We start from the raw sequence: 12,457 nt of genomic DNA, 5'->3' as shown, positions 1-12,457 counted from the left end.
CCGATTTTTCAAACTCAAAAAAAAAAAATTCGCCTCCGTATGACACACCCTACTAACCCAATCTAACCTAACCGAACCATTTCCTAGATGGGAACAGATGCGAACATTGTCTTTGTGAATGCTACTTTAAGAGAATCAAGTGCCACGAAGCTCTGAACTTTTATAACACTCAGTATTGTTACAAGATTAAACAGAAACAAGGCGAGAAATAATTATTATATTCTAATGGCTGATGCTGGCTGAATTCATTCTCATATCTTTCGTTTTGTTTACCCTTTCTCTTCCTCATTTCACACCATTTTCAACAGCTATTAACTGGGGTGCAGGAATAAGGAGTGGTCATAGCATACAATTCCGCCATCCGGGTTTTTTATCACCTTACCAGCTGTTCGGGCGGTTGGTCTATACTCTATGAAGTGTTAGTACAGGAGGAAACCGGGGACTGGGAAACCTGTGGTGTTTGGTAGTGAGGGTCACACTGGATAACACCCTTCTCGTGTGTGTCCGGACCAAGTAGGACTCGAACCCTGAACATAGTCAAGAAATACGCCCGTTAAAGCTGCACCAAGTAACTAAGAAAATCAGAGTCTTTCCTTTTATCAAACACAGTTCTAGTTTACGTAGGAATTAATTCCAACAATATTGTCACTGTATTTATTAATAATGACTAACAGTTGAAGAATAAATATATTTAAGAATACAGATAATCGCAGGACATTTCAGGACATTACTGAATGAGACTACTGAGGCAGTTCAGGGGACATCATTAGCAAAACTGAATAGAGTAACCTACTCGCAACACAAAAATTTTATTCAATACTGTACCAGTCTATTCTCTTCACTACGAGAATATAATTTGACTACAATAATATTATACATACATCAATAGAGAGTTGTGTTTGGAATGAACATTAAAACTGTCCTGATACATATTTATCGCTATTTTCATCATTTAAACTGTCATAGTTTGTGTTCAAATCTTCAACAAACTTTGCTTTATTATTGGAGTAGACTTATCGTATTTCAGGCTAATATTCTGAGAAAATCGCACAACCTGAGTAAGAATATTTCCTAGACGAAAAATTATATGACTGTCCACAAAATATACTGAGTCATCGATACAAGTCTCCTTCACCTGTCTCTCCCCGTCATAACTTATTATTTCCCCAACTCAGTGACTCCGGCTTGTCCCTCCGTCCCCCTGACAACTCCCTGCTTCACCTATCAACGGTAACTGATGACTCATCATGACTCAAGGTCGTGATATACTTCTATTGCTATGATGAATGACTTCCTGTGGCAGGTGAGTATAAATATGCCAGCTGCTCCGTACAGTCGTCACTTGTCTTACAGCGCCACAACAACAAACATGGTGACCAAGAGAGAACTTGTTTATATCAATTCTATTAACTCCATTCATGAATGATCTTACTTTCAATACAACATTATTGAAATTTTTCTTTGTCTTATTAAATTTTTGTAAAGTAGAAAATAAAATTTTACTTTTTCTTTTTCCCAGATCCGTCAGGTGTTCGCCATCGTTATTCTGTGCCTAGCTGTTGCCTCTGTTAGCTGTAGTGGAGGATACGGCAGTGGAGGATTTGGAGGTTTTGGAGGATTTGGCGGTGGAGGATTTGGCGGTGGATACGGAGGTGGAGGATTTGGCGGTGGTAGAGGATTTGGCGGCGGTAGAGGATTTGGCGGCGGTAGAGGATTTGGCGGCGGTAGAGGATTTGGCGGCGGCTATGGAGGTGGATTTGGTGGTAGAGGTGGATTCGGAGGTCGAGGTGGATTCGGAGGTAAGTGGATAATCATGATGGTATCTCTTAATAATATGCAACAAGAACCATATCAACAATACTTACTATTTCATGTGTTTTATTAATGTGTTCTATTGAACACCTGAATCCATATACACATGATATTTTGTGATAAAGTAATTAGGATAATATTTATATTATGTGAAAATAGTATATTAACCCCACGAGTGTAATGAACCTGATAAAGACTTCAAGTGATCGTACTAAAGTTTTGAACAATTGTACTCAATACGTGTATCAGTTGTACTCAATGGATATCTTACTTACCGGGCTTATTCATGGTGTTGAGGGGGTTGCCAGAGTACTCGAGGTGTCATAAGTTACTTCATTTTATTTCTTCAACAGGTGGTTCGTTCGGCGGACGTTCCGGCGGCTACGGTAAGTAGTTGATGTAGTTCATTCTTTTTTGTTACCTTTAAAACAAACACGAAATAGTTTAGTAATAATAAAATCTTAAAAAAAAAACATGTATTTTTCATGGTAGTGAGTAATAAATCTGCTATTTTTTAATTAAATTTAAAATTAATCACAAACATACATTAAATATTTCCAGGTTTCATGAATTGAATATCTCAGCGTTATGTGTATTATAATACAAAGTATTTCCTCCACAGGATACGGCAAGTAAACGAGAGTCTTCACTTCATGACATCAAAGAGGAAGATCTTCAAACCTTTTCAGTCATTAAACACGACAACAAAATGAACTTGTTTATATGAAGGTTTTATAATATTATGAATAATAAATATTCTTGGCAGTATTTCACATTTCTGTTATCCTCCGGTACTTGATATAATCATGAGTACTTTTAAAAATATACTTCCTAAATATAATACGACATACAGTAAAATAATTTTGGGAAGCAAATCCGATCGACATGTATTCTGAACCTAAGTTGGGTTTCTTTAATTACTAAGGTTTCGGAAAATCATTTTCCATCTTCAGAGCCAAGAAAACAGGCAAAAAGTTATAAAATTACAGGTAATGTACAAGAAAAACGAAACACTATTCTAAACGTTAGCGTCTACAAGACCTTTCAAAGTAACGTAACATAAATGATTGGAGATGTACGTACAAAACTAAAATAAAATAAAAACTAAGACTTACGAGCCCGTGTGAGATAAACACAACAGTTTACAGAAAGCCATATCACAAATGGATGGCTTTACTTCATATTGATACAAGGCTTCCATAAAGGTCAGTCTTTCAGTTGCACCTGCCAAGAACTGAAAAATCAGACTGAGAGAACGGGTGGTCAACTAGTCATGTTGGTGAGCGTGGTTACGGATGGCTGAATGAGGTGGTTGTGTGATTTAAAGGACGGAACGGCCCAAGTGCTCATGGATGCGAGTTAACAAGTGCCTTTTTGTTTTACCTATATATACTGCCCTCCAGCTAGCACGCATAAATTGATAAACAACTGAAGTTTGCAAGTGTGTGGGTGTAAGAACAAAGAGAGTAAGATTGGAGGAAACTGCAGCGGGCCTATTGGCCCATACAGGGCAGTCCTGTTTACACCCAACCCCTATCGCTCATACAGTATATCCACCCAACGTATGTATGAAGCTATCCAGCGTATTTGAGTTAATGATGATGTTTGGTAACTTGTTCCACTCAACCTCTATATTTCCAAACCAATATTTACCTATCTCGCTCCTAAATCTAGATTTGTCTAATTTAAAACCATTGCTACGACTTCACTCCTGGTTGGATAGACTGAGTAAGGTGGCTTCAGTTTTAAGTAATATATTTATTAAGCTCAGGGGATTGAAGATTAATCTGTGAGAAAATTGTGGATAGGCTTCATTAGAAGTTTCTGAAGTTGCCTAAAAATAGGCAAAATATTTGGCTCGAATTCAAAACGGTGATTTAGGGCCGTTATTTGAGCTCGGCTCAGGCCTGCAAATATAAATTCCTCGATCAGAAATTTCCTGCAGTGTATTACCTATATTCAGAACATCGACTTGAACCCCCGGATCGAGTAATCTGTTGCATTATCTTCAATTACGAGCAAGGATTCGAACACTGAAATTCCAGTCAATCACGCTTCAGTTACACCATTATGACAGCCAATCACCATCGAGAGTAATGTTTACAAGATTATGTCGGCAACTATGATTCGACGAATTTTTATGGAGGAGGAGAAATCTCTCCATGCACATCAAAATTTACTTTTATTGCTATAATTACAATCAAATTATAATCAAATTATAATGATTAGGGTACTTTGTTACAACGTGGCTGCGTTGTTATGTGATAACAAAGAAATTCATAGAAGAAGAACAATTACATACAAATTGTAGATATAATCCGGGACAGGTGTCATTATTCATAACCAAAGCAAGATGAATCAATGGAAGGCCCAGTAACCTTGCTAGGGTCAGTGACGTTAGGTTTCTTTCTGTTCTTTTAACCCCACGTTTCCCCTCATTAGTAATGTTAAGAAAAGACATTGCTTAATTAATACATTAAAGTATAAATGCACTCAACATTGATTCAATTATATTAAAAATACATCACAATAGTTTTCCCAAAGAAAAACACTCAAAATAAAGAAGCGTCAGCGTTCTTTACATTTACCTGCTGGATCTTCATGGATCCTAAACACGAAAGTGTGACAACACATTACCATAAATTAATCAGTAACCAGAATCTTTCTTACACGGAAACTATTCGTTGCTAAGAATCTCAAAGCAATCATCAGTTGATGAATGGGAGGTAGAGGTGAACCATAGCCAACAGGTCTGTCAAGTAGATGCTCCATATCACGGAAAATATCAAGGAAATCTCCCTTGTTGAACCTATATCGTTGTTTAAATTGCGTGTCATCATAAAAATTTACAGAATTCTGCCTATCACCATCAATCTTTTCTCTACAAAATTTCCAATATGGTGATATCGCCGAAAACCGCGCTCTGGGTCAAAATTCAAGTTGACTTGCTTCAAAGATCAAAAGTTAAACCCGCTTCCAGGCTGGATTAACGCGAGGATCGACAATAACGATCTCAAACCCGGTTTGAATACTTATGTTGACCCAAGATAGCGTTCTGAATACCAACAATCTTAAATCGTCGCTCGATCCTTGGTTTAAACCTTCAAGAGGTTTCAAATCACTGTTCTGAATTCGGACCTTAATTACTGTTATATTAAATAAATATTACCTGACGATCCTTGGCCTGAATGAATTCAATGCACGTCTTCTATCCTGAGTGTCAGTGATTCCCTTTAGTATAGTATGTATTATATCCAGTGTCCTTAACGACCTATATAACCTGCATTCATTCCTAAATGACAAATGGTAAGAGACTCTCAGGCAGTAGGTAGTAGTGGTTGGTGGTTCGATCTCCGGACATTTCCAGTTCACCCAGCTGCACTTTTTATTTTTTTTTTATTTTTTTTTTTACGGGATTAGCCCACCAGGACACAGGTCTATGACCCACATCAGGGCCTGGGGATGATGATAATAATAATAATAATAATAATAATAATAATAATAATAATAATGATAATAATAATAATAATAATAATAATAATAATAATAATAATAATAATAATAATAATAATAATAATAATAATAATAAAAAACACAAATAAATACAAATAAATATAAATATCAATAGTGAGAAACAATATATAGTATACAGGTATATAAGTTTACAACTTGGGAAAGTGAATGTGGTCGTCCCTCCCTCCCCCTGACAACTCCCTGCTTCACCTATCAACGGTAACTGATGACTCATCATGACTCAAGGTCGTGATATACTTCTATTGCTATGATGAATGACTTCCTGTGGCAGGTGAGTATAAATATGCCAGCTGCTCCGTACAGTCGTCACTTGTCTTACAGCGCCACAACAACAAACATGGTGACCAAGAGAGAACTTGTTTATATCAATTCTATTAACTCCATTCATGAATGATCTTACTTTCAATACAACATTATTGAAATTTTTCTTTGTCTTATTAAATTTTTGTAAAGTAGAAAATAAAATTTTACTTTTTCTTTTTCCCAGATCCGTCAGGTGTTCGCCATCGTTATTCTGTGCCTAGCTGTTGCCTCTGTTAGCTGTAGTGGAGGATACGGCAGTGGAGGATTTGGAGGTTTTGGAGGATTTAGCGGTGGAGGATTTGGCGGTGGAGGATTTGGCGGTGGATACGGAGGTGGAGGATTTGGCGGTGGTAGAGGATTTGGCGGCGGTAGAGGATTTGGGGGCGGTAGAGGATCTGGCGGCGGTAGAGGATTTGGCGGCGGCTATGGAGGTGGATTTGGTGGTAGAGGTGGATTCGGAGGTCGAGGTGGATTCGGAGGTAAGTGGATAATCATGATGTTGTCTCTTAATAATATGCAACAAGAACCATATCAACAATACTTACTATTTCATGTGTTTTATTAATGTGTTCTATTGAACACCTGAATCCATATACACATGTTATTATGTGGTAAAGTAATTAGGATAATATTTATATTATGTGAAAATAGTATATTAACCCCACGAGTGTAATGAACCTGATAAAGACTTCAAGTGATCGTACTAAAGTTTCGAACAATTGTACTCAATACGTGTATCAGTTGTACTCAATGGATATCTTACTTACCGGGCTTATTCATGGTGTTGAGGGGGTTGCCAGAGTACTCGAGGTGTCATAAGTTACTTCATTTTATTTCTTCAACAGGTGGTTCGTTCGGCGGACGTTCCGGCGGCTACGGTAAGTAGTTGATGTAGTTCATTCTTTTTTGTTACCTTTAAAACAAACACGAAATAGTTTAGTAATAATAAAATCTTAAAAAAAAAACATGTATTTTTCATGGTAGTGAGTAATAAATCTGCTATTTTTTAATTAAATTTAAAATTAATCACAAACATACATTAAATATTTCCAGGTTTCATGAATTGAATATCTCAGCGTTATGTGTATTAAAATACAAAGTATTTCCTCCACAGGATACGGCAAGTAAACGAGAGTCTTCACTTCATGACATCAAAGAGGAAGATCTTCAAACCTTTTCAGTCATTAAACACGACAACAAAATGAACTTGTTTATATGAAGGTTTTATAATATTATGAATAATAAATATTCTTGGCAGTATTTTACATTTCTGTTATCCTCTGGTACTTAATATAATCATGAGTACTTTTAAAAATATAATTCTTAAAAATAATACGACATACAGTAAAATAATTTTGGGAAGCAAATCCGATCGACATGTATTCTGAACCTAAGTTGGGTTTCTTTAATTACTAAGGTTTCGGAAAATCATTTTCCATCTTCAGAGCCAAGAAAACAGGCAAAAAGTTATAAAAATACAGGTAATGTACAAGAAAAACGAAACACTATTCTAAACGTTAGCTTCTACAAGACCTTTCAAAGTAACGTAACATAAATGATTGGAGATGTACGTACAAAACTAAAATAAAATAAAAACTAAGACTTACGAGCCAGTGTAGAAAAACACAACAGTTTACAGAAAGCCATATCACAAATGGATGGCTTTACTTCATATTGATACAAGGCTTCCATAAAGGTCAGTCTTTCAGTTGCACCTGCCAAGAACTGAAAAATCAGACTGAGAGAACGGGTGGTCAACTAGTCATGTTGGTGAGCGTGGTTACGGATGGCTGAATGAGGTGGTTGTGTGATTTAAAGGACGGAACGGCCCAAGTGCTCATGGATGCGAGTTAACAAGTGCCTTTTTGTTTTACCTATATATACTGCCCTCCAGCTAGCACGCATAAATTGATAAACAACTGAGGTTTGCAAGTGTGTGGGTGTAAGAACAAGAAATGAGATTAGAAGAGCTGTATGAACTATTAGCCATACAGAGACTGATCCTCTGTTTACCCTTCCCTATCTAACTCTTGGTATATCACCCAGCATATGTATGAAGCTATCCAGTATTTGAAGATTTATTGATGTTTGATAACTTGTTTCACTCAAACCTCTCGAACGACAAATGCCTATCCTCTCTAAATCCTGATTTGTCTAATTTAAAACCATTGCCGACTTGCTCCTGGTTAGATGAACTGGTAAGTGTATTTGATTTCGTATTATGTTATTGATAAGCTCGAGGATTGAGATTAATCTGTGAAAAATTGTGGATGTATTTGTTTAGAAGTTTTCTGAAGTTGCTAAAATAAGGGCAAAATAATTTGGCTCAATTCAAAACGGTGATTTTGAATACTTCTTTGAGCAAACCGGGCCTTGAAATATAATTCCTCGATCAATTTCCTGCAGTGTATTACCTATATTCAGAGCATCTCGACGAACCCCGGATCAGGTAATCTGTTGCATTATCTTGATACGAGCAAGATCCGAACACTGAAATTCAATCCAATCACGCTTCAAATTTACACTGATTGACGGCCAATCACCATCAAGGGAGTAATGTTTACAAGATTATGTCGGCTTGTTTTGCGTTGTTTTGTAGAATCTCTCTAATGCCATCAAATTGCTTTTGTTATATGTTATTCAAAATTATAATCAAAATTATAATGATTAAAGATGCTTTGTTACATAGCATGGCTGCGTTGACATGTGATAACAAAATTCTTGAAGAAGAACAATTACATACAAATTGTAGATATAATCCGGGACAGGTGTAAATTTTATTCATAACCAAAGCAAGATATGAATCAATACGATGATAACCTTATAGGGTCGGTATTTATAGGTTTCTTTCTGTTCTTTTAACGTTTCCCTCTTAGTATGTAAAGAAAAGACATTTGTAATTAATACATTAAAGTATAAATGCACTCAACATTGATTTAATTTATATTAAGAAAATACATCGTAGTTTTCCCCAAAAACACTCCAATATAAAGCGTCAGGTTCTTTACGTTTTACCTATACTGGATCTTCATGGATCCTAAACACAGTGTGACAACACATTACATAGAAATAATCAGTAACCAAGTCTTTTCTTGCGAAACTGTTCGTTTTTAAGAATCTCAAGCAATGTCAGCTGATGTGAATGGAAATTGAAAGGTGAACCATAATAACCAGGTCTGTCAGTAGATGCTCCATATCACGGAAATATCAGAAATCTTTCCTTGCTGAACCTATATCGTTGTTTTAAATTGCGTGTCATCATAAGCATTTTACAGAATTCTGCCTACTCACCATCAATCTTTTCTGCAAAATTTCCAATTTTGGTGATATCGCCGAGAAAAACCGCGCTCTGGGTCAAAATTCAAGTTGACTTGCTTCCAAAGATCAAAAGTTAACCCGCTTCCGGGCTGGATTAACGCGAGGATCGACAATAACGATCTCAAACCCGAGGTTTTGAATACTTATGTTGACCAAGATGATGACATTCTGAATACTGTAATCTTCCAAATCGTCGCTCGATCCTTGGTTTAAACCTTCAAGAGAATTTAAATCACTATTCTGAATTCGGACGCGTAATGCTATTGCCGTAATAAATATTACCTGACGATCATGGCCTGAATGCAAATTCAATGCGTCTTCTATCCTGGTGTCGGTAGTTCCCTTTGGTATAAATACATGTATTATATCAGTGTCGTAACGTACTACCTTATGCCATTCCTCCCTAAATGACAAATGGTAAGAGACTCTCAGGCGGTGAGTAGTAGTGGTTGGTGGCTCGATCTCATGGACATTCAATTCACCCAGCTGCACTTTTTATTTTTTATTTTTTTGCAGGATTATACAAGGGCACAGGTCTATGACCCATCGAGACTGAGGATGATGATAATAATAATAAAAATAATAATAATAATAATAATAATAATAATAATTATAATAATAATAATAATAATAATAATAATATGTAATAATAATAAAACACAAATAAATGCAAATAAATATAATATCAATAGTGAAGCAATATATAGTACAGGTATATAAGTTTGCAACTCAGGAAGTGGTCTGGTCGTCCCTCCTCCCTGACAACTCCCTGCTTCCTCTCTTGTGTGTTCATCACTGGCTCAAGGTCATGATATGCTTCTATTGCTATGATGAATGACACCTTGTGGTGGTATAAATATGCCAGCTGTAAGCTATGATCGTCCTTGTCTTCAGCGCCACAACAACAAACATGGTGACCAAGAACTTATTTTATATCAATTCCTAATAACTCCATTCATGGAATGATCTTACTTTCAATACAACATTATTAAGAATTTTTCTTTGTCTTATTAAATTTTGTAGTAGAAATAAATTTTGCTTTTTCTTTTCACCAGATCCGTCAAGGTGTTCGCCATCGTTATTCTGTGCCTAGCTGTTACTCTATTGGCTGTGATGGATACGTGATATGGAGATTGGAGGTTTTGAGATTTGTGGTGGAGGATTTGGCGGTGGGATTTGGCGGTGGATACGGGTGGGTTGGCAGTGGTAGAGTTTGGCGGTAGAGGATTTGGGGCAGTAGAGGATCTGTGACGGTGAGATGGCGGCAGCTGTAGGTGGATTTGGTGGTAGGGTGGATTCGGAGGGTCGGTGGATTGTAGTGGATAATCCTTTGATGTTGTCTCTTAATAATATGCAACAAAAGACCATATCAACAATACTTACTGTTTATTGTGTTTTGTAATATGTTCTATTGAACACTGAATCCATATACACATGTTGTTAACCAGCCTAGTAAAGTAATTAGGATAATATTTATATTATGTGAAAATAATTATATTAGCTTACGGAAATTAATAATGAACCTGATAAGGCTTTAGTGATCTTAAAGTTTCCGAACAATTGTACTCAGCCGATATCAGTTGTACTCAATGGATATCTTGCTTACAAACCTTCATGGTGGTGAAGTTGCCCAGAGTACTCAGTGTCATGATTCTTCATTTTATTTCTTCCTTTGAGTGGTTCGTTCGGCAGACGTTCCGGCAGCTACAATTAAGTAACTGGTATGGTTGTTCTTTTTTGTTACCTTTAAACCAAACACGAAATAGTTTAGTAATCAATAAAATCTTAAAAAACATGTATTTTTTCATGGTAGTGAGTAATGGCTCACTATTTTTAATTAAATTTAAAATTAATCTGAAACCTTGTTAAATATTTCCAGGTTTCATGAATTGAATATCTCAGCATTATGTGTTATAATACAAAATGTTTCCTCCCACAGGATGCAGCAAATGAAGCAAAGTCTTGCTTATGACATCAAGGAAGATCTTCAGGCCTTTTGGTCATTAAGCTTACGACAACAAAAGGAATAGACTTGTTTATATGAAGGTTTTTATAATATTATGAATAATAAATATTCTTGGCAGTATTTTTACATTTCCTGTTATCCTCTAGTGTAATATAATCATGAGTACTTTTTAAAAAATATAATTCTTAAAAATAATACGTACAGTAAAATAATAATTTTGGGAAGCAAATCTAGAATCAAGGCAAATACTACTAACGAACCTAAAGTTGCAGGTTTTCTTTACAATTACTAAGTTTGGAAAATCATTTTCCATCTTCAGAGGCCAAAAACAGAGCAAAGTTATAAAATACGGGTAATGTGCAAGAAAAAAATAGAAACACTATTCTAAACGTTAGCTATAAAGACCCTTTCAAAGTAACGTAACATAAATGATTGGAGATGTACGTACCAAAACTAAAAATAAATAAAAACTAAGACTTAGGCAGTGTAGAAAAACATGATTTACAGAAAGCCATATCACAAATGGATTGGCTTTACTTCATATTGATACAAAGGCTGCAAGGTCAGTCTTTCAGTTGTCTGCCAGAACTGAAAATCAGACTGTGAAGAACAGGTGGTCAACTGGTCGTATTTGGTGAGCGTGGTTACGGATGGCTGAATGAGTGGTTGTGTGATTTGAGACAGAACGGCCCAGAGTGCTCCTTGGATGCGGGTTGGCGATGCGCTTTTGTTTTGCCTGTATATGCCTCCAACTCAGCACATAAATTGATAAACTTAACTGAGGTTTGCAAAGTGTGTGGGTGTAAGAACAAAAGAAATGAATTGGGCTATGACGAGACACTATTGGCCCATGAAACAGTCATAAAGCTTTACACCCCAACCCCTATCATATACAATATATCACCCAACATAATAACCTTAAACTATCGTATTTAGAATTGTGTGTTTGTGTTTGTTCACTCAACATCTATATTTCCAAGCAAATATTTTTTATCTCTCTCCTAGTCACAGTTTGTCTAATTTAAAACCATTGCCGACTATCTGGTTGGATAGACTGATGAGTGGCGCTTCAGTTTTAAATGTATATTTAATAGCTCGGGGGATTGAAGATTAATCTGTTGAAAGTGTGGATAGGCTTCATTGATTTCTGGGTGCCTAAAATAAATAAAATATTTGGCTCAATTCAAAACGGTGATTTGGGGCCGTTATTTAGCAGGCTCGGCTCGGGCCTGCAAATATAAATTCCTCGATCCGAAATTTCCTGCAGTGTACCTATATTGGGAACATCGACTTGAACCCCCGGATCGAGAGTAATCTGTTGCATTATCTTCGAAACGAGCAAAGGATTCCAGACAATTCAGTCAATCACGCTGATTACACCATTATGACAGCCAATCACCATCGAGTAATGTTTACAAGATTATGTCAGCAACTTCGTTCCGAATTTTTATGGAGGAGAAAATCTCTCATACATCAAAAATTTACTTTTATTGCTATAATTACAATCAAATTATAATCAAATTA

General features: G+C 36.2%; 2 protein-coding genes across 4 annotated transcripts; both read left to right on the top strand.

Annotated features, from left to right (window-relative positions):
- The first annotated feature begins 1,267 nt into the window (after positions 1-1,267).
- Positions 1,268-2,580, top strand: LOC121879306 (keratin, type II cytoskeletal 2 epidermal-like). Of its 2 annotated transcripts, none has more exons than XM_042385911.1 (4): positions 1,268-1,372; positions 1,520-1,781; positions 2,166-2,198; positions 2,435-2,580. In XM_042385911.1, the coding sequence occupies exons 1-4, from the start codon at positions 1,280-1,282 to the stop codon at positions 2,446-2,448; spliced, it is 402 nt and encodes a 133-aa protein (XP_042241845.1). In that variant the 5' UTR covers positions 1,268-1,279; the 3' UTR covers positions 2,449-2,580. The 2 variants fall into 2 exon arrangements, with proteins under 2 accessions (XP_042241845.1, XP_042241844.1); XM_042385910.1 differs by having other exon boundaries at positions 1,520-1,799.
- Positions 2,581-5,595: 3,015 nt separating this feature from the next.
- Positions 5,596-6,909, top strand: LOC121879302 (keratin, type II cytoskeletal 2 epidermal-like). Of its 2 annotated transcripts, none has more exons than XM_042385905.1 (4): positions 5,596-5,686; positions 5,834-6,110; positions 6,495-6,527; positions 6,764-6,909. In XM_042385905.1, the coding sequence occupies exons 1-4, from the start codon at positions 5,597-5,599 to the stop codon at positions 6,775-6,777; spliced, it is 414 nt and encodes a 137-aa protein (XP_042241839.1). In that variant the 5' UTR covers position 5,596; the 3' UTR covers positions 6,778-6,909. The 2 variants fall into 2 exon arrangements, with proteins under 2 accessions (XP_042241839.1, XP_042241838.1); XM_042385904.1 differs by having other exon boundaries at positions 5,834-6,128.
- Positions 6,910-12,457: the final 5,548 nt, after the last annotated feature.

The sequence above is a fragment of the Homarus americanus genome, unplaced genomic scaffold (genome assembly GCF_018991925.1).
Source record: "Homarus americanus isolate GMGI-L3 unplaced genomic scaffold, GMGI_Hamer_2.0 scaffold16894, whole genome shotgun sequence".
Taxonomy (NCBI): domain Eukaryota; kingdom Metazoa; phylum Arthropoda; class Malacostraca; order Decapoda; family Nephropidae; genus Homarus; species Homarus americanus.
This window is presented reverse-complemented; position numbering and strand designations above follow the sequence as displayed.